The 25770-nt window shown below is 38.5% G+C and overlaps 1 protein-coding gene across 1 annotated transcript in view; it reads left to right on the top strand.

The window, feature by feature from the left end:
- Positions 1–25770, top strand: part of ATP8B4 (ATPase phospholipid transporting 8B4 (putative)) — a 266536-nt gene that overhangs the window by 9881 nt on the left and 230885 nt on the right. The window contains exons 3-4 of the mRNA XM_063596635.1: positions 2588–2679; positions 6074–6143. Of these exons, the coding sequence (XP_063452705.1) occupies positions 6116–6143 (28 nt within the window). The 5' untranslated portion in view covers positions 2588–2679; positions 6074–6115. The remainder of the gene's footprint in view (positions 1–2587; positions 2680–6073; positions 6144–25770) is intronic.

Here is a 25770-nt window from a genome sequence, read left to right as displayed (position 1 = left end):
TTCCTCCTGTCATCCTTGCTTGACATCCTCAGACCCAGCTCCTGCTCAAGACCACACTGGTGCAGCCCTCACAGGGAGCCTCTTCCTCTCCACGCTTGGTTGGGTTAGTCCTCAGAGAGATGGTGGGTTGGGATGGGAAGCAGGGGCCTTGTTGAGAATTGTGAAAAAATGTTAGGGAAATGGAAAGGAAACTGGGAGAGAAGGAGATGGAGTAAGAGGAGAAAAAGTAGACTGGGGAGGTGGAAATGAGATGGAGGGAACACACTTTTATGGCGTGAACTGTTCTTACCTGTGTACTTAACCTCACACAGCTTGGAGGAAGGCATTCCCATCTCCACTTTACAGATGTGGAGATTGAGTCTCAGGCAGGGTACATGACTTGCTCAAAGTAATGCTAGATAGAAAGCCACTGAACTGGGACTTGAACCTTGCTATTCTAAAAGTCTCTCCTTTGTAGCACTCTGCCTCCAAAGAGGAGAGGAGGCAAGCCGAACGGAACAGAGAAAGGAGCATAGAAGGAGATCTGGGGTTGGGCACGTTGGATATTGAGTCTGGGCTTGGGCATGTTCCATATTGGGTCCCTTCCTCCTTGGCCTGCTTTTTCCTGAGTCTTCAGAGAACTGGAGAGCACCCACACCCAAAGGAAGTATAAGATCCCCACCATGGTGGGAACACTTCAGTTCCTCCCTAGGCTCTCAGATAGGAGACAGACAGGGAGGGGCTCGCCTGGGCAGGTCTCTGGGCCAGCAAGGGGGGCTGCCAAGGCTCTGCCTGTGCTTTTTCCTGGCCTGCACTGTTCCTGTCTCTTCCTCAACTGCCCTGGCTCCTTCCTTTTCCCTTTTTTTTTTCCAATCTCCTCTAATTCCTTTGCTTTTCTGTCACTCTACTTCATATTTTCAATCTTTCTCTTTCCACTGGCCCCAACCCTTCAGTTTACCACATGCCCTCTAGCTCCTCACTGCAAACAGAGCTTCTCTTTAAGTCCCATCACCTGTTCACCCTTATGTCCATTTATTTATTTATTTTTATACAGACCAGGTCTCACAATTTGCTCAGGCTGGTCTAGAACTCCTGGATTCAAACAATCCTCCCACTTCAGCCTCCCAAAGTGTTGGGATTACAGGCATGAGCCACCCCGCCCAGCCATTATCTCCTTTCTTTTATTGCAGAATGTCTTAAAGGAGTTACACTCGCTGTCCTCATTTGTTCCTAATGTTTATGCAGAAATGTTGACAAAGAGACATCAATGGTCTGCCTTTAAGATAACTAATATCAAATGTACACTCTCATTATGTGCCCTGTCCCCACGACCCACCCAGGTTGGCTCTGAGGTTTACAGAGCTTATTTGCCCCAGATTCTGTAATGAGTTAGTGGAAAAAGCAGGAATCCAAGAACAAGGCGTGTGGCCCCAAAGGACAGGCTTCTGACCACCATGTCCTGCTTCCCCATCCCCCCGAACAGCTCCGAGGGCTGTTCTCTTGGATGGCTTTTGGTGAGTTTACTATGGCCAGAGTGGGCCATTTGTCCTGTAGACTTTGGACCATAATTCAATAGCACACCCAAAACAGATCTTTCTGGGGGCAGATTAATAGTAGCTCAGGAAACTGATGATATAAAATAAGAATGACAATTTATTAATTTAAAATACATACTCTAACTGTCAGGAGAACCAGAATGTTCACTTCAGCATGACAAGTGCATTCTTTCCCTGTGGGCAGGCTTCTGTGGGAAAGCAAATTATTATCAGCAGGTTGCTTGGTGAGCATGGAATCAGAGCAAGGGGAATTAGCTGTAATAACTTGATTGCTGAACGGCCTCAGATCATTAAAGAGACTCTCCATTTTAATCCTTTGCTTAAAGTGTTGAGTCACCTGCACCCAGATGTGCCCATTTTCACTGTAAGAAGAGACCTCCTTGTGGAAGGCTGCCCTCTTCCTCACAGGATGCTTAAGTAGCAGTTCCAGCATGGAGGTCTTGGTATCTTCAATATCAAGGTGTCTAAAACCAACTCTTTAATTTCCCTGTACAAACTGGCATCTTCTTTTGACTTTGCTATTTCTTGCATTAGAAAATTATTTTCTGTGACCAAGATTCAACACCCAAACTTGAAATGTAAAAAAAAAAAGCATTTATGGAAGTATGAATTTCAATCTTTAAAACAAATATGCACTGCTTTTTAAATTAATATATGTAAAGTCCTTAGCTATTATTTGCTACATTCCTCTCTCTACTTTCTCACACTTCCCTTATTAAAAGCAACCCTCTAGGATTTTCACATGAAGAAACTACCATTTTAATCCCTGGCATAAGATTAAAATGGTATAATTTTAATTATACCATTTATTTAATTATACCTTAGCCATAAGAAGCTAAGGGTAACATAAGACTCATCTAGCAGCTTTCCTTTTTCCATTTCCTCTACTTTGAGGCAGTTTTTAAGAGGGAGAACTTATTCTTGTAAATATTGTTTGCTTCAGTACTTGTAAAGGGTTAAATTTCAAAATCCTAAGTTCCTGCTTCTAGAGCTAGACTTGACTTTAGCAAACCTTTTTCTTTCAACTGATTTTGTTTAATCTATTTCCTTAGATCTTTACTGTTCCAAAAGTTCAACGAAAGATGACTTTTTCTTTACTCTGACAACCTTTAGAGGTGGAGCGAGTGTCAGTGGTGGTATTTCGGTGAGTTGATAAATTTGCAAGAATGACGGGACTAAATGTTGCTTCTAGAGTTAAACTAGAATCTGCTACATTACTATGAGTCCTCCGTAAAGTATACCTGATTGCCATTGCTACTAGAAAAAGACTAGATTTGAGGAAACATGGACTTGAATGTCAATTCTTATTTTTTCGATGTTACTTTATGTTTTAGAGTGACAACACTTGACTAGGATCATTAATAAGAAACAACTTCTGGAAATCTTATAGAAATATTGTTTATTTCATGCAATAGTGATTATATAATTACCATGACAGAATATTTTCTACAAAATGAAAAATGGCTAAAATTGAAAAATGGATTTATTCAGTATGTTCAAAATAAAAGGTTTCAAAGACACTTTGGAAGATGGTATTGGAGAAATTAACAGTAGCAACATAGCTGTATGTTTTAAAAGTAATTTTAGGAAGAATATGGAAGAATATGACATTGCTTTATGTTTGAATGTCTAGGAACTTTTAAAATGAGAAGTGCTAGCAGGAAGATCTAAAATAAGATAGAGAAGAGGTTACATGGATATATTCTCCTTAGTTACCTTATATTACACAATTGTATTTAAGTTCATGTTTGTTAACTGTTAGTACCAGTCCCTCACACCAATCTAGCATCCAATAAGGACAAAGAAAGGATAAGCTGCCAAGTGCCTGGTACTTTGATTAGCTTTCTGAGAGATAAATGTCTTCTGCCTGCATTCTCATTGCCGCTGTTTGGGTATAGAGTCCCCTTTTTTTTCAATCTTGCTTGAAGAATTGTTCTTCCTTTCCTCTGCTCTGGGGACTCAGCCCATGAACACAGAACATGTTGACTTAGTCCCACTGGAGAATTTTCAAGCCCTGACAAGTTGGCTTAGACCTTGCTGATGAGCCTTTACCCTCTGGCCAAGTGGGGCCACCAGATACAGATGTCGTTGTCACAGAATTCATTCACCTGCCCAATACCATTTTGTATTTGTTGCTATGACTATTCGTGAAACAAAAACAATTTTGTTTTTTGTTTGTTTTTTGAGTATTTTGTGAAACAAACAACAAAGTCCTTCATGGATGAAAACTCACTTTTGTCTGTGGTATTTTTGACAGGAAGTCTTTACCACCAAACATCGTTTTTGTGAATCTTCCTTTATAACTCTAGTGCCTCCTCTCCCCAGGTTTGCTCATTTTCTCTTCTTTCTTCTGCTCTTCAATTTGCCTGCAGCACTCTTCCTATTGCTAACCCAGTTTTGCTCATGCTTTGAGGTTCTTCCCAGGCTGAAGATAAGGGTGTGTAGGAAGATGGGGACCAGAAAAAAGGAGGGAGCAGCCAAAAAAGCTGCAGCCACTCCAGCTTGGGAAGGCAGATCTAAGACATTTTGGGGCCGGGGTCTGGGATCCAGGGAGGGATAGTTGCTAAAAGGAAAGTGTCTTTTAGCATCTGGAAGCCCTTCCTCCATTTCTCATATAAATTAATTTCTCATTCAACAAGTGTTTACTGAGCATTACTACGTGCCAGACAGGCATTAGATGCTGGAGATACAGCTATGGAGCCTTGTCCTAAAAGAGTTTGTGGAATAATGGGGAAATAGCCAATATAATAGAAAAATGTATTCTAGAGTGATAGGGGCTCTCACATGGGCAGTGCCAGGTTCTACGGGAACACACAGGAAGTGCTCCTCCTATCTCTGATTTGGGGAGGTCAGAGAAGGCCTCCTAAAGGAAATGATATATGAGTTGACATTGGACAGATGAGTAGGAGCTAGTCGGATAAAGGGGGTGGAGACAGATGGCTACAGGCAGAGGGAAGAGCATGTGTGAAGGCCCCCAAATGGAAAGAGGCTGAGTTGTATATTTCTGGAGTGCAGACATGAGGAGGTGCAGGGAAGCATGGGAGCAGGGAAGGAGAGTGATGAGGAAACAGGCTGGAAAGATGAGCAGGGATCAAGTCGCAGAAGGTCCTAGGAGTCATGTTAGAGTTTTTTTCCTGAGGCCAACAAGAGGTGTTTGCAGGGTTTTTAGCAGGGGTGTGACATGATGCCATTCCCCTTTATAATGATAACTCTGGCTTTGATGTGGAGACTGGTCTACAGGTGGCCAAGCCTGGAACAAGGGAGGAACATAGAGGGAGAGCAAGCACTGGTCAGCAGGCATGTCCTGGAGATAACCCACTGCCTGGGGCTGGGGTGGGGGAGTAGAGAGGCGGGGCTAGGAGGGATGGTCTTGGGCAGCCTTGCTGGCAGCTGGTTGAAGATGTGGAGGGAGCAACAGGGGAGTTACTGATGGGGTCATATTTGATGACCTAGCCTTGCTTTTAGCAACACCCGGCAGCGACACCCCTATGTCCTTGCTTGGATTCGTAAGTTTTAGTAACCTGGCCCCTAGAAAACACTGGGTCCTGCAAAGTGTCAGTGACCCTATTTGTTAGGCATACTCCAGGGGCCAGAAAAGGAAGAAATGATGGTCTCAGGCTTTTTAGACTTCTCGGGGATTTGTAGTGGAGCAGTGTGTGTTGATGAACTTCCTCTGCAACCTCTTTTCTTGTAACTGCTAAGCCATAAGTGTTGTTCTTCCCCTTCTCTGGTCACCATATGACCGACCAACTTCTTCTTTATGTGTGTTGGCCGCATCCTGCCACACCACTTTCCTGAGCAGGAAGCAAACCAGTCATTTTTTTTCTAACTGAAAGAGCATGTGGTCAGTACCTCTGCCTGCACTGTCATGTGTTTGCAAAGGTGCATTTATTTCCTTGGTCTTTTGGGTTTTGAATGTTTGAAATTACTTGTTTGCTCCTTCATTTATCATTCTAAATCTCTAAGAGTTTACAATGTGAAGAAAATTAGACCACATGTAGGGAAAAAATGAAATATAATAATGATATTATTCTGGTTTAAAAAAAATAACTGCCTGGAGAAGACTACGTTCATGAGAATAAATTGAGGAAAAGTTTTGGATTGCATTTTGTTTCTCTAGAGCCTGGGCAATAATTTCCTGTCACACATAGCTCTCGAAGTTCAGTTGTGGTTCTCAGCTGTGGCTTGTGAAAGAATCACCTATGGCATTTAAATAAAAGGCAGATGCTGGAACCTCACCCCTGAGATATTCTGATTCACAGGATTTGAGATATATTTGATTCAATTTGAATGCCAAATTGAGTGGCGCATTTGTGCTTACCTTGAGTTGTCTCATATGGCCTTTAAAATACAAATAGATTATTTTTGTACAGAATTATTCTTATCTGGCTGGACTAAAGCCTGATAAATCTGTTGTTCTTTCCTGTGTCAGTGACTTCCTAATTATCTAGATTTGTCTAGGAAGAAAGTTAAAGGAGGTAAATTTATAGTTATTGTGTATTTTTCAGATACTAATATTGCATACTTCTTTTTCTTAGGTAGGCCACTTATTGAGACCTGGTGAAAGATCAGGTATAATAATGTTCTGCAGTGAAAAGAAATTGCGTGGTAAGTTTTGAGTTCTTCCAATGATGCAAAGTGATATTTTAAAAATATAATTTTAATTTTTTCATGGAAGTTTTATTTATATATAAAAAGCACACAGGTCTAGGTGTTCAGCTCAATGAACTTCGATGATTATATACACCCATGTAACTACAAAGGGTGTATAAAACAAGATATAGAACATTGATTTCTATCACCCCAGAAAGTTCCCTTGTGCTCCTTTTCGTTCATTCTTTCTACACCCACTGTGACCATCTTTTGATTTCTGTCAGATCAGTTTTACCTACTTTTGAAATGAATATAAATGAAATCATACAGTATGTGTTCTTTCGTATTGCTGCTTGTGCTCAGCATAAGGTTTTTGACATATACCTATACAGTTGAATGTATTAATAGTTTGTTCTTCATTTTAAATTTCAAAGCAGTGTTCCATTGTGTGAACACACCAACATTTAAAACAGAGTTCATATAGTTAGAAATAATTTTGATCATGATAGCAGAAAACACACTTTGTTTTTTAGGTTGAGTAATTTGGTTGAGTAATTAATAGTATTATTAACACTTTTCAGTTTGCTGAATCCAATTTCTTTAATAGAGCATCCACACCAGAGAGTGTTGATTGTCTCTTTTGTCTCTAGTTAGTCAGTGACAGGCTATTATGTAATTTTTCCTTCAGTGGACGTGTGTCCAACCTATTATGGCTGTTTTCTTTATTTTTGACCATAGACTCTTTAGAGACTAAAGGCTGGATTAGAGTTTACATAGTGCCCTGTCCTTCCTTCCAATATCGTCCCTGATAGGTGGTTAACCTACTTCTGCAGGTAATTATATCATGATGCACTTCATTCTCTTGTTGGATACTTATTCATTGCAACATTTAGTCTCATAATGAGCTGAACTCTGTCTCAATGTGGTTCCCACCCACAGGCCATTAATTATGCCCTCTGGGGCAATATATTCATATTCCCAATGCTAATCAGGAGTCTAGAATTATTGCCACCCATTTTTTTCCAGTAAAATGATTTATTTATATACAATCTTAATAGTGTGACGATAAGATTAACTGACTTTAACACAAACAAGTTTTCAACAGGACCCAGTGTTGCAAACTTTTGATGTGTTCTAACATGATCTGAGATCCAGGTCTTATTCTCTTAAACAGTAATTCATATGTATATGTATATATTAATGCATATATGTAAAAGTAGGAAATTTTTGGAAATAAAAATAAGAAAGCATAAGTCGCTGTAATCATGCCACCTAGAAATAACTACTTGAGGTTGCTGTGTTGCACAACTTTACAGGGCTCTAATTATAGTGACCTCTATTAATGTATTTGTGTATATCGATCCAAATATATATCCCCAAATGGAATTATCCTGTACATTATTTTGAAACCTCCTCTTTAAACTTAGAATTATAATCACAGACATCTTTTATGTCTTTAAACATTTCTCAATAACATTATTTTTATTTACGTTTCCCCTAACTTTTAATTTTGAAAATGTTGAATTTTACAGAATTGAAAGAATGATATGATGAACACGCAGAAACCCTTCACCTTAATTATACAATTATTACTATTTTGCCACATGTGCTTCCTTACTGTCTGTCTCTTTTTCTATACAAACACATGCCCTCATATGTACAAACACACACGTGGGGTCTTTTTTTTTTTCTTTCAAATTTCAGTAGGTTTTTGGGGAATAGGTAGTGTTTGGTTACATGAATAAATTCTTTAGTGGTGATTTCTGAGATTTGGTGTACCCATAACCTGAGCAGTATACACTGTTCCCAATTTGTAGTCTTTTTTCCCTCACTCTCCCTGCCACCCTTTCCCCCAAGTCCCCAAAATCCATTGTATCATTCTTATGCCTTTGCATCCTCATAGCTTAGCTCCCACTTATGGGTGAGGACATATGATGTTTGGTTTTCCATTCCTGAGTTACTTCACTTAGAATAATGGTCTCCAATTCCATCCAGGTTGCTGCAAATGCCATTATTTCGTTCATTCTTATGGCTGAGTAGTATTCCATAGTGTATATATGGGTGCGTGTGTGTGTGTGTGTGTGTGTATATATATATATATATATATGCCATATTTTCTTTATTTGCTTGTTGATTGATGGGCATTTTGGCTGCTTCCATATTGTTTGCGATTGAGAATTGTGCTGCTATAAACATGCGTGTGCAAGTATCTTTTTTGTATAATGACTTCTCTTCCTCTGGGTAGATACCCAGGAGTGGGATTGCTGGGTCAAATGGTAGATCTACTTTTAGTTCTTCAAGGAATCTTCACACTGTTTTCCATAATGGTTGTACTAGATTACATTCCCACCAACAGTGTAAACATATTTCCTTTTTACCACATCTACATCAACATTTATTATTTTTTGATTATGGCCTTTCTTGCAGCAGGGAGGTGGTATCACATTGTGGTTTTGATTTGCATTTCCCTGATAATTAGTGATGTTGAGCATTTTTTCATATATTTGTTGGCCATTTGTATATCCTCTTTTGAGAATTGTCTATTCATGTCCTTAGGCCACTTTTTGATGGGATCCGTTTGTTTTTTTTCTTGCTGATTTGTTTGAGTTCCTTGTAGATTCTGGATATTAGTCTTTTGTCGGATGTATAGATTGTGAAGATTTTTCTCCTACACTGTGGGTTGTCTATTGGCTGATTATTTCTTTTGCTGTGCAGAAGCTTTTTAGTTTAATGAAGTACCATTTATTTATGTTTGTTTTTGTTGCATTTGCTCTTGGGTTCTTGGTCATGAAATCTTTGCCTAAGCCAGTGTCTAGAAGGGTTTTTCTGATGTTATCTTCTATAATTTTTATAGTTTCAGTTCTTAGATTTAAGTCTTTGATTCATCTTGAGTTGATTTTTGTATAAGGTGAGAGATGAGAATCCAGTTTCATTCTTCCACATGTGGCTTGCCAATTATCCCAGCACCATTTGTTAAATTGGGTATCCTTTCCCCCATTGATGATTTTGTTTGATTTGTCAAAGATCAGGTGACTGTAAATATTTAGCTTTACTTCTGGCTTCTCTATTCTGTTGCATTGGTCTACATGCCTGTTTTTATACCAGCATTATGCTGTTTTGGTGCCTAGGGCCTTATAGTATAGTTTGAAGTCGGGTAATGTAATGCTTCTAGATTTGTTCTTTTTGCTTAGTCTTGCTTTGGCTATGTGGGCTCTTTTTGGTTCCACATGAATTTTAGTATTGTTTTTTCTAGTTCTGTGAAAAATGATGTTGGTATTTTGATGGGAATTGCATTGAATTTGTAGATTGCTTTTGGCAGTATAGTCATTTTTACAATATTGATTCTACCCATCCATGAGCATGTGTTTCCATTTGTTTGTGTCATCTATGATTTCTTTCAGCAGTGTTTTATAGTCTTCCTTGTAGAGGTCTTTCACCTCCTTGGTTAAGTATATTCCTAAGTATCTTTTTTATGGCTATGATAAAAAGGTTTGAGTTCTTCATTTGATTCTCAGCTTGGTTGCTGTTGGTGTATAGCAGGGCTACTGATTTGTGTATATTAATTTTGTATCCTGAAACTACTGAATTCATTTACCGTTTCTAGGAGCTTTTTGGAAGAGTCTTTAGGGTTTTCTAGGTGTATGATCATGTCATCAGCAAACAGCAACAGTTTGACTTTCTCTTTACTGATTTGGATGCCCTTTATTTCTTTCTCTTGTCTGATTGCTCTGGCTAGGACTTCCAGTACTATGTTGAATAGAAGTGGTGAAAATGGGCATCCTTGTCTTGTTCCAGTTCTCAGGGGGAATGCTTTCAACTTTTCCCTATTCAGTATAATGTTGGCTGTGGGTTTGTCATAGATGGCTTCTATTAACTTAAGGTGTGCCCTTTCTATGCTGATTTTGCTGAGGGTTTTAATCATAAAGGGATGCTGGATTTTGTCAAATACTTTTTCTGCATCTATTGAGATGATCATGTGATTTTTGTTTTTAATTCTATTTATGTGGTATATCACATTTATTGACTTGTGTATGTTTCACCTGCATCCCTGGTATGAAACTCACTTGATTATGTTGGAGAATCTTTTTGACATGTTGTTGGATTTGGCTAGCTGGTATTTTGTTGAGGAGTTTTACATCTATATTCATAAAGGATATTGTTCTGTAGTTTTTTTTTTTTTGTTATGTCCATCCCTGGTTTTGGTATTAGGGTGATACTGGCTTCATAGAATGATTTAGGGAGGATTCTCTCTTTGTCTATCTTGTGGAATAGTGTCAAAAGGATTGGTACCAATTCTTTGAATGTCTGATAGAATTCATTTGTGAATTCTTGTGATCCTGGACTTTTTTGTTGTTGGCAACTTTTAAATTACCATTTCAATCTCACTGTTTGTTATTGGTCTGTTCAGAGTTTCTGTTTGTTCCTGGTTTAATCTAGGAGGGTTGTATATTTCCAGGAATTTATCCATTTCCTTTAGGTTTTCCAGTTTATGGACGTAAAGGTGTTCATAGTGGCCTTGAGTGATCTTTTGTATTTCTGTGGTATTGGTTGTAATATCTCCTGTTTCATTTCTAATTGAGCTTATTTGGATCTTCTCTCTTCTTTTCTTGGTTAATCTCACTAATGGTCTATCAATTTTATTTACCTTTTCAAAGAATCAGCTTTTTGTTTCATTTGTCTTTTGTGTGGTTTTTTTTTGTTTCAAATTCATTTAGTGTGCTCTGATCTTGGTTATTTCTTTTCTTCTGCTGGGCTTGGGTTTGGTTTGTTCTTGTTTCTCTAGTTCCTTGAGATGTGACCTTAGATTGTCTACTTGTGCTCTTTCAGACTTTTTGATGTAGGCATTTAATGCTATGAAGTTTCCTCTTAGCACCGCTTTTGCTGTATCCCAGAGGTTTTGTTAGGTTGTGTCACTATTATTGCTCAGTTTGAAGAATTTCTAAATTTCCATCTTGATTTCATTGTTGACCCAATGATCATTCAGGAGCAGGTTATTTAATTTCCATTTATTTGCATGGTTTTAAGGGTTCCTTTTGGAGTTGATTTCCAATTTTATTCCACTGTGGTTTAAGAGAGTACTTGCTATAATTTCAATTTTCTTAAATTTGTTGAGACTTGTTTTGTGGACTTTCATATGGTCTATCTTGGAGAATATTCCATGTGCTGATGAATAGAATGTGTATTCTGCATTTGTTGGGTAGAATGTTCTGTAAATATCTGTTAAGTCCATCTGTTTTAGGGTATAGTTTAAGTTCATCATTTCCTTGTTGACTTTCTGTCTTGATGACCCGTCTAGTGCTGTTAGTAGAGTACTGAAGTCTCCCACTATTATTGTGTTGCTGTCTATCTTGTTTCTAAGGTCTAGTAGTAATTGTTTTATAAATTTGGGAGCTCAAGTGTTAGGTGCATATATATTTAACATTGTGATAATTTCCTGTTGGACTAGTCCTTTTATCATTATATAATTTCCCTCTTTGTCTTTTTTAACTGCTGTTGCTTTAAGGTTTCTTTTGTCTGTTATGAGAATAGCTACTCCTGCTTGCTTTTGTTGTCCATGTGCATAGAATATCTTTTTCCACCCCATTACCTTAAGTTCATGTGAGTCTTTATGACACACAGGTTTCTGTTGTTTTTGTCAAATGTTGTAGACATCATGACACTTACCCCAAATACTTCAGCACACATCCCCTAAGAACAAGGACATTCTCCTGCATACCCACATTATCATCACCATACCTGAGAAATGTAACATTGATAAATGGCATATATCCCATTTTTCACTTTCCTCAGTGGTCCCCAGTATATCTCATCTCTTGGAATTGGTTTTAATTTTTGGTACAGTATCCAATCAATGTTCATAAACTGAATTTGGCTAATTCCTTTATTTTCTTTTAAATTTAAAATAATTTTTCATTATTTTGAATTTTGGGAACGTCTAGTCTATCCATTTTATTGAATATTCTAGCATGGTTTAATTTCTTCTAAAGTAATTTGGGTTAAATATTTTTGGCACAAATACTGTGTACATAATTGTTTTTTTATTAATTAGTTAATTGACACATTAATTAGTTAATTGACAGTTTTTTGATGAGGAATGGAACTTGTTAATCCTCCTCACACAGAACTTCATTTTACCGACAAATGCTAATTGCTATGTAGTGAGTCTAAGTTTTGGCTGTGTAACTGTGTCTGCATTCACTTCCTGACAGTGACTGGCAGAGAAAGCTGAGGCCAGTCACTTCTTCTTGGACTTGTCACAATGGCCCATGACCTGCAAGACTGACGTGATGAAATGATCACCATCATTTGTATCATCATGAGTGGGACTGACACATCTTTGTGATCCTCCTTAGATGACATCAGTTTCTGTAGATCTGGCAATAGTCTGGAGAGCTTTTTATTTTAACCTAAAACATGCATTCATTTATTTAGTCACTCCACAAACATTTTTGAGTCCTTATAATTTGTGAGGTAGCACCAACCTTGACTTCAAATGGCTTTTTACAATTCAATAAAATATATGTATTCTGATACAATTTTTAAGTTTATGGTAGCAAGGATAACTTAAAATAGTTTATTAAACATCACTATAAGTGGTATATTTGCCTACAAGTGGTATATTTGCCTACAAGTGGTATCTTTGCCAGAGGGGTACAGACTGGAGATCTTCTAATCAGCCTGGAGTTGTCAGAGGGAAAAATCATGCAGAGATGATATTTTATCTCAGTGAGAAAGTTCACGTCTGCAGTCTTTAATAAAGTTGCCCTTACATTTCTATGCACTTTCACAACATCATTGGGAAGCATAGGACATTGATGATGTGTGTGAAAATATGACAAGCCAGCCATGGGTCTTGTGGGGAAATAACAATTTTCTCCCAGATATGCTTTATTCTTTATTATCTCCATATTCAGATGTCTTGCATTCTTTTTTTTTTTTTTTTTTTTTGAGATGGAGTTTTGCTCTTGTTGCCCAGGCTGGAGTGCAGTGGTGTGATCTCAGCTCACTGCAACCTCCGCCTCCCGGATTCAAGCAATTCTCCTGCCTCAGCCTCCCGAGTAGCTGGGATTACAGGCATGCACCACCACGCCTGGCTAATTTTGTATTTTTAGTAGAGATGGGGTTTCTCCATGTTGAGGTTGGTCTTGAACTCCTGACCTCAGGTGATCCGCCCGCCTCGGCCTCCCAAAGTGCTGGGATTACAGGCGTGAGCCACCGCGCCTGGCACGTCTTGCATTCTTTAAGATGTAAAAAGGTCCAGCCCCTTGACTCAAATGTTTAAAACATTATGATTACAGTCTATTTATGATTACAGTCTATTTTCTGTTTGTTCTTTGAAATTCACTCTTTCCTTATAGCTTGTATGAGAGGCCCAAAGACAAATTGTTTTGAAGTGTACAAGTGACAGGGTGCAGTGGCTCACACCTGCAATCTCAGCACTTTGGGAGGCTGAGTTAGGAGGATCGCTTGAGGTCAGGAGTTTTAGACCAGAGTGGGCCACACAGTGAGACCCCTGTCTCTACCAAAAATTTAAAAAGTAGCCGGGCATGGTGGCACGTGCCTGTAGTTCCAGCTCCTTGGGGGACTGAGGTGGGAGGATCACATGGGCCCAGGAGATTGAGGCTTCAGTGAGCTCTGATTGTGCTACTGCACTCCTGCCTGAGTGACAGACTGGGACCTAGTCTCTAAAAAAAGAAAAGAAAAGAAAAAAAATTGTACACGTGCTTTTCCGCAACCAGGAAGAAGGTTGTTTATGGGTAAAATACCTAATTCAGATCTCATTAGTTTAGAAATATGGGAAGCAAAAGAAGTACATAATTAGAGGCCTTCTTTAAACCAGCTTAGCTGTTCTTTATTCCAAAATGTGGGGGTTGTGGAGTCAGAACACATTACTGCCTTAGTATGTTTATGGGGTGTAGGGTAGGATGAATCAGACCAGGGCTGTGTATGTCTTCTGTGGGCCCTAGGCACTTTTGCCTTTGTGGGTCCCTTCCTCCATAAAAACATATGAAAAATTATGTTTGATGAATATGTCAGTATAAAGACAAATATAATCCAGGTTAGATTCATTATTATGTATCCATTACTATTATATTCATTTTTCCTCTGATTTTGAAATAAATGAAAATTGAAACAGTTTTGTGGGCTCTTGAAAATATCATGGGCCCTAGACACTCTGCCTACTATGCCTCATGGATAAGTCAGCCCTGAATCAGATATGCATACTGGGGTGAAATAGCCTTCCAGAGAGCAACTCTGTATATCTTGGGGAGGAGAGAGAGAGACAGCTTCTTATGCTTATTTTTGTGAATCTACATATAGAAAGTAGTTAAATATGCTTTTAGTGGGAGTAGTCCTTTCAAGTTATTATTGCCACTATAAGTTTAAAAACCATGTGGTAGACTGGGCTTGGTGGCTCATGCCTGTTATCCTAGTGCTTTGGGAGGCTGAGGTGGGAGGATCACTTGAGGCCAGGAGTTTGAGACCAGCCTGGGCCACATAGCAATACCCTGTCTCTGCAAAAAATTAAAAATTAGCTGGGCATGGTGGCATGGTTCTGTACTACTCAGGAGACTGAGGTGGGAGGATAGCTTGAGCCCAGGAGGTCAAGGTTGCAGTGAGCTATGATTGTGCCATTTTACTCCAGCCTGTGTGACAGAGTGAGACCCTATCTAAAAAAAAAAAAAAAAAAAAAAAAAAGTCACCTGACAATACAGAACTCTATGGTACTTATGTATTTTCATGACACAACCAAAATCTTTAATTTTTTCTTGCCAACTTACACATACTATTTGAATTTAGGTGACTGTGACATAACAGATCAATAGCATAAGAATTTACTGGGTTTGGCCAGAGTGGGTATTATGGGTTTACAAGGCTCTGTTAATATTCCGTAATTGTCCTTTGTGAACACAATTGTTGCGTGACAGAAACAACATGAGTCAGAAGTGATAGGAATGAACCTGGTTCTACTTACCAGGCATTTGTATTCAAATCCTCTGAGCCTCAATTTTCGCATTTGTAAAATGGGACTAATGTTTACCTCTGAAGGTTACTGTGAGCATGAACGTAAAATGAAATATATGTGAAGTAACTCATAAATTATAAAAGCAGTATGTAAATGTTAGTACTGAATTCATAGATATATGATACAGTTCATTGATTTCTAGGTTTTTCTCCTGAAAACTCCTAATTTCTAAGTTTTTTTTTAAATTTTCTTTTTTTTAAAATTTTTTTATTTTTTTAGTATTTATTGATCATTCTTGGGTGTTCCTCGGAGAGGGGGATTTGGCAGGGTCATAGGACAATAGTGGAGGGAAGGTCAGCAGATAAACATGTGAACAAGGGTCTCTGGTTTTCCTAGACAGAGGATCCTGCGGCCTTCCGCAGTGTTTGTGTCCCTGGGTACTTGAGATTAGGGAGTGGTGATGACTCTCAACGAGCATGCTGCCTTCAAGCATCTGTTTAACAAAGCACATCTTGCACCGCCCTTAATCCATTTAACCCTGAGTGGACACAGCACATGTTTCAGAGAGCATGGGGTTGGGGGTAAGGTTATAGATTAACAGCATCCCAAGGCAGAAGAATTTTTCCTAGTACAGAACAAAATGGAGTTTCCCATGTCTACTTCTTTCCACACAGACACAGTTAACGATCCGATCTCTCTTTCCTTTCCCCACATTTCCCCCTCTTCTATTCGACAAAACCTCCATCGTCATCATGGCCCGTTCTCAATGAGCTGTTGGGTACACCTCCCAGACGGGGTGGCGGCCGGGCAGAGGGGCTCCTCACTTCCCAGACGGGGCGGCCGAGCAGAGGCGCCCCCCACCTCCCAGATGGGGCAGCGGCCGGGCGGAGGCACCCCCCACCTCCCTCCCGGATGGGGCGGCCGGCCGGGTGGGGGCTGCCCCCCACCTCCCGGACGGGGCGGCTGCCGGGCGGAGGGACTCCTCACTTCTCAGACGGGGCGGCCGGGCAGAGATGCTCCTCACCTCCCAGATGGGGTGGTGGTCGGGCAGAGACACTCCTCAGTTCCCAGATGGGGTCGCGGCTGGGCAGAGGTGCTCCTCACATCCCAGATGGGGCGGCGGGGCAGAGGTACTCCCCACATCTCAGACGATGGGCGGCCCGGCAGAAACACTCCTCACTTCCTAGACGGGATGGCGGCCGGGAAGAGGCGCTCCTCACTTCCCAGACTGGGTGGCCAGGCAGAGGGGCTCCTCACATCCCAGACGATGGGCGGCCAGGCAGAGACGCTCCTCACTTCCCAGACGGGGTGGTGGCCGGGCAGAGGCTGCAATCTCCGCACTTTGGGAGGCCAAGGCAGGCGGCTGGGAGGTGGAGGTTGTAGCGAGCCGAGATCGTGCCACTGCACTCCAGCCTGGGCAACATTGAGCACTGAGTGAGCGAGACTCCGTCTGCAATCCCGGCACCTCGGGAGGCCGAGGCAGGCAGATCACTCGCGGTCAGGAGCTGGAGACCAGCCCGGCCAACACGGTGAAACCCCGTCTCCACCAAAAAATGCAAAAACCAGTCAGGTGTGGCGGCGCGCACCTGCAATCCCAGGCACTCAGCAGTCTGAGGCAGGAGAATCAGGCAGGGAGGTTGCAGTGAGCCGAGATGGCGGCAGTACAGTCCAGCCTCGGCTTTCACAACTTTGGTGGCATCAGAGAGAGACCAGGGAGAGGGGGAGGGGGAGAGGGAGAGGGAGAGCTCTAAGTTTTACAAAAACAGTGTTGTCCAGTTTTATGGCTGACATGAGCATTATATACACAGGTGGGTTTCCTATTTACTGAGGTGACTTGTATAGGGCTCTGATTTCCAAGGGGACATCCTGGAAGCCTCTTCTGTACCCTCTGGGACTCTTTCAAAAGGGTTTACTTATGGTGACTCTCTAGAGGCCTGCCAGTGTGGTGCAAATGACAGTGGTCAGTTGCTTTGGTTGAAGTTGATATACCTGCTTCTCAGGCATTTACAATGACTTCTCTTACAATAAATGTTTCATTATCACATCTGTTTAACAAACTAACAGGCCGTAATAGGACCTAGGGGTCATGGAGGTTCAATGCCAACAGCATTTTGGAAAGTATTGTTTTTGGCCTGCACTTGGGGAATAAAGTCTGTGTTTTTTTTTGTTTTTTTTTTTTTTTGTATAATTAGATTACATAACACCATAAACATTGCTTTGAGCATATATTATTTAACAGGTAATGTGCTTGTCCTTTGATAGAGGGTGATAAAAAAGATGAATAAGACATGGAACCTATCCTTATAGGTACCTTATCAATGCATATAAAAGTATTTTTATTTGTATTAATTTATATGTTTAAAAAGTGTTATTTCTTATTGGGTTTATCTCTTATGGAACAATAAATCCAAAAGCTGTTTTCTCAAGTAGATTTTCAGTTGCTCTTGTGAAGGAACTAGTTTTTGTTTGAATTTGCATTTCATCTACCATAATAATTTATTTTAAATTGGATCATGTTTTAAAAAGTCATCTATTTTCTTAGTTTGGTTGAATGAGGCTGTTGAAATGAAGTACCACATGGTGCTGGCCAGCGAGTGACATACGTAAGACAGTGCTGGCTTCACAAAAGCCCTCTCATAACTTTGGGGTTCTGTTTCCTAATGAGTTCTCTTCTACGTTTTAATAACTTTTTGGTGTCCAGAGAGAAAAGGCATGGGAAATTATCTTTGGTTCCACTAGAGATGAGAGAGAAAGACTTAATATCTTCCATTTCACTATACTAAAATTCTGTGCAAAAAGATGCTTGAAATTATTGTAGAGACTGAATCTTTGCTTCTTGTTATAAATATTGCAGGGCATAAGCCTTCCAGTCATAGGTTCATCAGCTTTTATGATTGGGAGTGACAGGGAGGCAGCATTGCAGTCCTTAGTCCTAGGTGTGGTCTAGAATTTATCCTGTTTTTAAGTCACTTTGGAATAGAAGTTTTTTTCTCAGACAGGATACACTATATATTTTTAAATCTTCTCCCATAGTCATAGTGCAGAGATATAAATAAAAGTACAGGTAGGAGATGTCTTCTGCCTTTCAAACCCTTCCTAAGTTTGTGTGCTGCTTTAACTTTATTCACATAGAGCAGTCTGTTTTATTACTCAGGATATGGGCTAGGTTAGGATGCTGTCACAAACCACCAGTCACAGAGGACTTCCTAAAGAGAAGCCCCAGGGAGTGTTCCTCTCCACCACCCTTCCCTCACCTCTCTGTGGAATTAGGGGAGAGCGGCTATTCTCTCCACAAAAACTCTTTTTTTCTTGGGTTTCATGACCCTCATGCAGATACTTCTTGCTTCTCAGGCTGCTCTGCCTCCGTCTCCTTCATTGCACCCCGGTGGTGGAATTTCCCCCTGGCTCAGTCTTCTGCACTTTTCTCTCTGTTCACTTTGTTCCTCAGAGAACTCCCCCTCTATTTTGGTTTCTGTTCATCTCTATAGAGATGACTTTTAAAACTATGGTGTTTATTGTGAAATCTTTCCTAAACATTATACGTTATTTCCAACTGTTGCTGATTTTGATCTAATAGTTGTATCAATATAGCTTTAGATTGCACAGAATTAGAAAACCTGGGAATTAGAAGAATCTTCGAAGTCAGTTTTTCCAGCTTTATTTCTACTTTGACAATCTGTTTCTATAGCGCTGATGAATATTTTCCTTGAATATTGCTCTGACAAGTAGCTCAGATATCTAATTTGGGAGATGTCTAATTCTCTTTCTTTTTCTTTTTTTTTTTAGAAGCAGGGTCTCACTCTGTCACCCAGGCTGGAGTGCAGTGGTGATCATAGCTCACTACAGCCTCAAACTCTTGGGCTCAAATGATCCTCCCACTTCAGCCTCCCAAGTAGCCACGTCTACAGCTGTGCCACCACACCTGGCTAGTTTTTTAATTTTTTTGTAAAGATAGGGTCTCACTATACTGTTCAGGTTTGTCTTGAAGGCCTGGCCTGAAGTAATCTTTCACCCTGGGCCTCCTAAAGTGTTAACGATTACAGGCGTGAGCCACTGTGTTCAACCTCATTATCTGTTTTGACAGTAAATTCAACCATATGTTAACAGAATTTCAGATCCTTGTAAAGTTTACTTTCTGTTCTGAATTTTGGAATAACAGAGTATTTATTCTGCCATCTACCTTAAAAACAATCAAATATTTGAAGATCTCTCTCATTTTGCCACATGCTCTCTTTCTTTTGCTAATATTTTCTCTCTCTTTCAGTCCCTGATTTTTTGGGTGGACACCTGCAAGTTTCCTCTAATATATGACATGGTTCATAGTTTTTAGACTCTCAGTATCTTACCTATAATATGAGCTTCACCAGGGAAGGGCTGCTATCTTTCTCATTTTTGACCCTGCAACATGTAGTATGGTGTGTGTCACTTTGTTCTAGAACCTGGACATCTACTGAGTAGATGTTTGAATGAACACATCATGGTCACAAAACGTTTTGATGCTCTTGGCTTCTCCAGTGGCTTCTATATTGCTTACAACTGGGTTCGGTTGAACCCAGTTTTCAAGATGTAGTCTGACTTAACTTGGAATGGAGTGGTACCAGATTCTGCTGATCTGGAATTTGGCTTCCATTAAGATTGTATTAGCAGCTTTTGGGAATTTGTACTTATGGCTCACTGAGCTCGCAGTGAAGGCAGAAAAACCACGAAAGGGTCTTGAGTCAGGTGTTATGTTTCTGTATTTATTAAGTTGATGTAGAGTCATTGAATTAGTCAGGATTCTCTAGTAAAACGGAATGTATATGTGTGTGTGTATATATATATAGTAGTATATATATATACACACACACACATATATACAAATATATATGTATATATAATAATATACAATATATAATAATATAAAAATATATATACATGTATATGTGTATATACGTGTATATATGTGTATATTTGTATATATGTGTATATACACCTATATTTGTATATAGGTGTATATATACATGTATGTATGTGTCCAAATACATACATATATGGATATATGTATGCATTTATATATATTCATTTATATTATATATAAATGCTATATGGATTTGCCTCGTATGATTATTGATGCTGAAAAGTCCTGATTTGCAGTTGGCAAACTGGAGACCCAGGAGAGCCAGTGGCATGATTTCAGTCCAAATGCCAGCAGGCTTGAGACCCAGGAAGAGCCAATGTTTTAGTTTGAGTCTGAAGGCAAGAAAATACTGATGTCCCAGCTCAAAGGCAAGAGGAGTTCCTTCTACTCAGCCTTTTTGTTCTATTCAGGCCTTGAGCTGATCGGATGAATCCCACACACATCAGGGATGGTGATCTGCTTTACGCTGCCTACTGATTAAAATGTTGATCTCATCCAGAAAGACCCTCACAGACACACCAGAACTGTGCTTGACCAAATATCTGAGCACCCTGTAGCCAAGTCAAGTTGACACACAAAATTCACCCTCACAGACATACTTTAGTTTATCAAGATATTTTTTGAATTTGTGTATTTCTCCTTTTGGTTTGTCAGGTTTTTCTTTACATATTTTGAGGCTACGTTATTGGATGCATACAAATTTAGAGTTGTTGTATAGTCCTGGAAGATCAATCTTTTGTTACTATGGGATGACTCTGTCTCTAGCAGTGCTTATTGTATTAAAGTTTAATTTATCTGATATGAGTATGATAATACCAGATTTCCTATGGTTAATGTTGCATGTTATATATTTTCACATTTTTTTTTACTTTAAACTCTTTAATATTTTTATATTTAAGATGCTGCATATAGAGTTTTAAAAAATTCAGTTTGATAAACTTTGGCTTTTAAGTAGAATATTTAGTCTACTTACTTATATCTAATATAGTTATTGCTATATTTGTATCAGTAGTAAAATAAATCCATTATCTTAATATTTGTTGTTATTCATTGATTTTCTTTTTATTGCCTTCTTTTGCATTAATCAAATATTTTTATTCTAGTTCCAACCACCTGTTAGCTTGGCAGTCATCATTCCTTTAAACTTCTTTTTGTGATTACTCTGGTTAACAACATTTCTGTATAGTTGAATGAGTACTTTTACTACTTTATCAACAATATCATGAATTTAGAATATTTTAACTCTTTTAATCACATTTTTATGCTATCATTACCATGTATTTAATTCTTGGTACATTTTAAAAGCAGCAGTGCAACAGTAATAAATAACATGTATTATTGTCAGTACAGTAATTATTTGTGCAGATTTACCCGTAATCATTCTGTTATTTTTTATTTTTCTGCATTCTATCTAGAATAGTTTTTCTTCTTTCTTAAGACTTCCTTTTTTTTTTTTAAATGTGGGAATGCTGGTAATGAATTCTATCACTTTTTGTCAGTTAGAAAAAGTATTTATTTTGGATTTACATTTGAATGTGAATATTTCCACTGGGTGGAGAATTCTATGTTGATACTCTTTTCTTCTGGCACTTTAAAGATATCTTTCCACTGCATTCAGGCCTCCACTGACTTTTTTGAAAAGTAAGGTGACAATCTTATTATTACTTTTTTGAAGATGACGTATCTTTTTCCTGTGGCTGCTTCAAAAACTTTGTCTTTGAGAAGTATTACTATTATGTGTCTAGATATAGTTTCTTTTTTTATCCGGCTTGGGATTCTTAGAAATTCTTCATTTTGTAGTTTGATGTCTTTTGAAAGTTTTGGAAAATTCCCAGTCAGAATATCCTCAGGGATGTTTCTATCCCCTATTCTCTCTGTTCTCCTCAATGGGAATCCAGTTACACATATGATAAACCTTTAACCATATATCTTATCTTTTTATGCTCTTTTCTGAAATTTTAAACTTTTCATCTTTCCATATGCAGTTTTCATATTTTCTACTGACCAGTTTCCAGCTTACTATTACCCTATGTTGCTGTTTCTAATTTTCTGTTCATATGTTGAATTCTGAATTTACTATATTTTCAAATTCTAGAGTTTTCATTTGTTTCTTTTACATATATTTCAGTTCTTTAGTGAAATTTTCCATCTTGTTATCTTTTTAATGTACATGTTCATCAGTTAAAGTCCAAATCTAATAGTTCTAATATCTGGATCATCTGTTTTTATTTTATATTTATTTCTTTTTGTTTTCAATAATTTGATATTATCTTCTGCCATAACCACTAATTTGTTATTGAATGCTAGATATTGTAAATGAAAAATTGTAGAGGATCTGGATAATGTCTTCCTTCAGGAGGATTTACTTTACATCTGGGTAGCAGTTAGAGAAGGAGCAGATTGTCTTGATCCAGTCAGGGACCGAGATACTTTTGAGGCTGAATTTCAATCTTTATAAGGTTTAGTATATTTTCATTGGTTTGTCTCATCAAATATAATCCTTTAGAAGTGAAATGAAAACTTAGTGTGTACCAAGACCTCTCTTCCCTGCTAGGCTCTGAACTCTAATTATTGTTTTTTCTCACTTCTGGGCAGCTTTGGAATTAGCAAGTGTTTCAAGGGGAAAGGTACAGAATATCAGGTTTACTTTAATACATTTCTCTTTTCTTCCGGATCTTGGCTATTTAAATTCTGGCTGTTTTGTTGTTCCATGAGATCTTCAAGTAGCTATGTATATTTCCTCTAGCATTTATCGTTATTCTTAGCAGGTGGGTTGGTCCTGACACAAGTTACTACATTATATAGGAAGCTGAAGTCACAAGTTAATTTTTAAATAATCTGTTTTATAAGTTTATAAGAATACATTAAATATTAGTATTTTATAGTTATTAGGTGATTATTTGAATACATCAGGAAGATGTATGAGTGAGAAATGAAAAAAATGTTAAGTTGAATAAGAAAATGGTCAATCAATATATTAATTAGTCTTCTCTGCTGGAATGAGCTAAACTTTAGTCAGGACACATAAACAAATGTAAATCTATTTGGAAATGCTTCAAACTACAGTGAAAAATAAAATGATTAAATACTTAAAATAATATTCTATGTTGGATACATTCATTGGGCTTAGAACATATTTCCAAATGCATTTTTCTAACTCTACGTTTCTTCATTATTTATGATTTCCAAGTATACAATCTAATTGCCATATTTTGGTTTTATAAAAAAATGTTTAAGTAAAAATTTTCATCCATAGAATTATACTTTGTTGTAAAATGCTTTTAAGTCCCTTCCATACAACCATTACTACAGAACACCCCTTTGATCCAGTATTTGAGCCAGAATCTGACATATAGGGTAAGCAGTTAATGAATGTTATCTGTCACTGTATTAGGCTGAGTATTGTCAGTCAATGCTACTTGAGTTAGAGTACCCCAGGGGACCTAGTTCTCATCTAATGTTGCTCTCACAATTTGTCCAAACAGAACTTCCCAATATAAAAATAATTATAATTTTTAAATTTCTGGACTTAATTTTGAAATCTGGACTCTCTTTTGATGGCAGAATGAAATCTTAAAGCATGTGAGGTAATCTCAAATGTGCTATTTTCTTTTTTTTAAAAGCACCTAAAAGAGAGCTAACCAAATATGATATTTTCTATAAATAAAAGTACTCTTAATAACTCAGAAATTAAAAGCCTACTGTGAATTGTAAATTTACTTTTTACATGGTGAAAAAGCTAATTTAAACATCACATTTCAGGCCAAGTGAGGTGGCTCATACCTGTAATCCCCGTACTTTGGAAGGCCAAGGCTAGAGAATCTTTTGAGCCCAAGAGTTTGAGACCAGCCCTGGTAACACAGGGAAATCCCATCTCTAAAAAAAAAAAAATCACATTTCAATAATTTTGGCTAGTATGATCTTGTTTCACTGTAGTAGTGCTGATTGTCTTATGAAAAATAAAAAATATTGACTAGTCATTCATTCATTCACTTTTTAAAAAACGAAACAGAAATGTATTCCTCACAGTTCTAGAGATGGTGAAATCCAATCAAGTGGTCAGCAGATTCAGTATCTGGTGAGGCTTGCTTCCTTGTTCATAGACAGCCATGTTTTTACTGTGTCCTCACATGGCAGAAGGGATGAGGGAGCTTTCTGTGGTCCCTTTGACAGGGGTGGCACTAATTTCATTTGTGAGGCCTCTGCCTTCATGACCTAATCACCTCCCAAGGTCCCACCTCTAAATTGCATCACATAGGGAATTAGATTTTTATTATTTTATTTTATTTAAGTTCTGGGATACATGTGCAGGATGTGCAGGTTTGTTACATAGGTAAATGTGCGCCATGGTGGTTTGCTGCATCTATCAACCTGTCACCTAGGAATTAAGCCCAGCATGCATTAACTATTTTTCCCGATGCTCTCCCTCCCGTTGTTCCCCTACCCCACAGGCCCCAGTGTGTGTTCTTCCCCTCCCTGTGTCCATGTGTTCTCACTGTTCATCTCCCACTTATAAGTGAGAACATGTGATGTTTGGTTCTTTGTTCCTGTTTTAGTGTGCTGAGGATAATGGCTTCCAGCTCCATCCATGTCCCTGCACAGGACATGATTTCATTCCTTTTTATGGCTGCATAGTATTCCATGATGTATATGTACCACATTTTCTTTATCCAGTCTATCATTGATGGGCATTTGGGTTGATTCTATGTCTTTGCCATTGTGAATAGTGCTGCAATGAACATACGTGTGCATGTATCTTTGTAATAGAATGATTTATATTCCTTCGGGTATATACCTAGTAATGGGATTGCTGGGGCAAATGGTATTTCTGCCCGTAGCTCTTTGAGGAATCGCCATACTGACTTCCGCAATGGTTGGAGTAATTTATATTCCCACCAATAGTGTAAAAACATTCCTGTTTCTCAAGATCGCGCCATTGCACTCCAGCCTGGGAGACAGAGTGAGACTCTGTCTCAAAAAAAAAGAAAGAAAGAAAAAAAGAAGTTCCTGTTTCTCCACAGCCTCACTAGCATCTGTGGTTTCTTGACTTTTTAATAATTGCCATTCTGACTGGTGTGAGATAGTATCTCATTGTGGTTTTTATTTGCATTTCTCTAATAGTCAGTGATGTTGAGCCTTTTTTCATGTTTGTTGCCCACATAAATGTCTTCTTTTGAGAAGTTCATGTCCTTTGCCCACTTTTCAATGTGGTTGTTTGCTTTTTCTTGTAAATTTGTTTAAGTTCCTTATAGATTCTGGTTGTTAGATCTTTGTCAGGTGGATAGATTGCAAAAATTTTTTCCCATTCTGTAGGCTGTCTGTTCACTCTGATGATAGTTCGTTTTGCTGTGCAGAAGCTCTTTAGTTTAATTAGATCCCATTTGTCAACTTTTACTTTTGTTGCAATTGCTTTTGATATTTTTGTCATGAAATCTTTGCCCATGCCTATGTCTTGAATGGTACTGCCTAGATTTTCTTTTAGGGTTTTTATAGTTTTGGGTTTTACATTTGAGTCTTTAATCCATCTTGAGTTAATTTTCATATAAGGCATAAGGAAGGGGTCCAGTTTCAATCTTCTGCATATGGCTAGCCAGTTCTCCTAGCACCCTTTATTAAAAAGGAAATCCTTTCCCCATTGCTTGTTTTTGTCAGGTAACCAAAACAGCATGGTACTGGTACAAAAACAGACACATAGACCAATGGAACAGAATAGAGAACTCAGAAATAAGACTGCACATCTACAACCATCTGATCTTTGAGAAACCATTCATTCACTT

The sequence above is a fragment of the Pan paniscus genome, chromosome 16, assembly GCF_029289425.2.
Source record: "Pan paniscus chromosome 16, NHGRI_mPanPan1-v2.0_pri, whole genome shotgun sequence".
In the NCBI taxonomy this organism is placed as follows: domain Eukaryota; kingdom Metazoa; phylum Chordata; class Mammalia; order Primates; family Hominidae; genus Pan; species Pan paniscus.
This window is presented reverse-complemented; position numbering and strand designations above follow the sequence as displayed.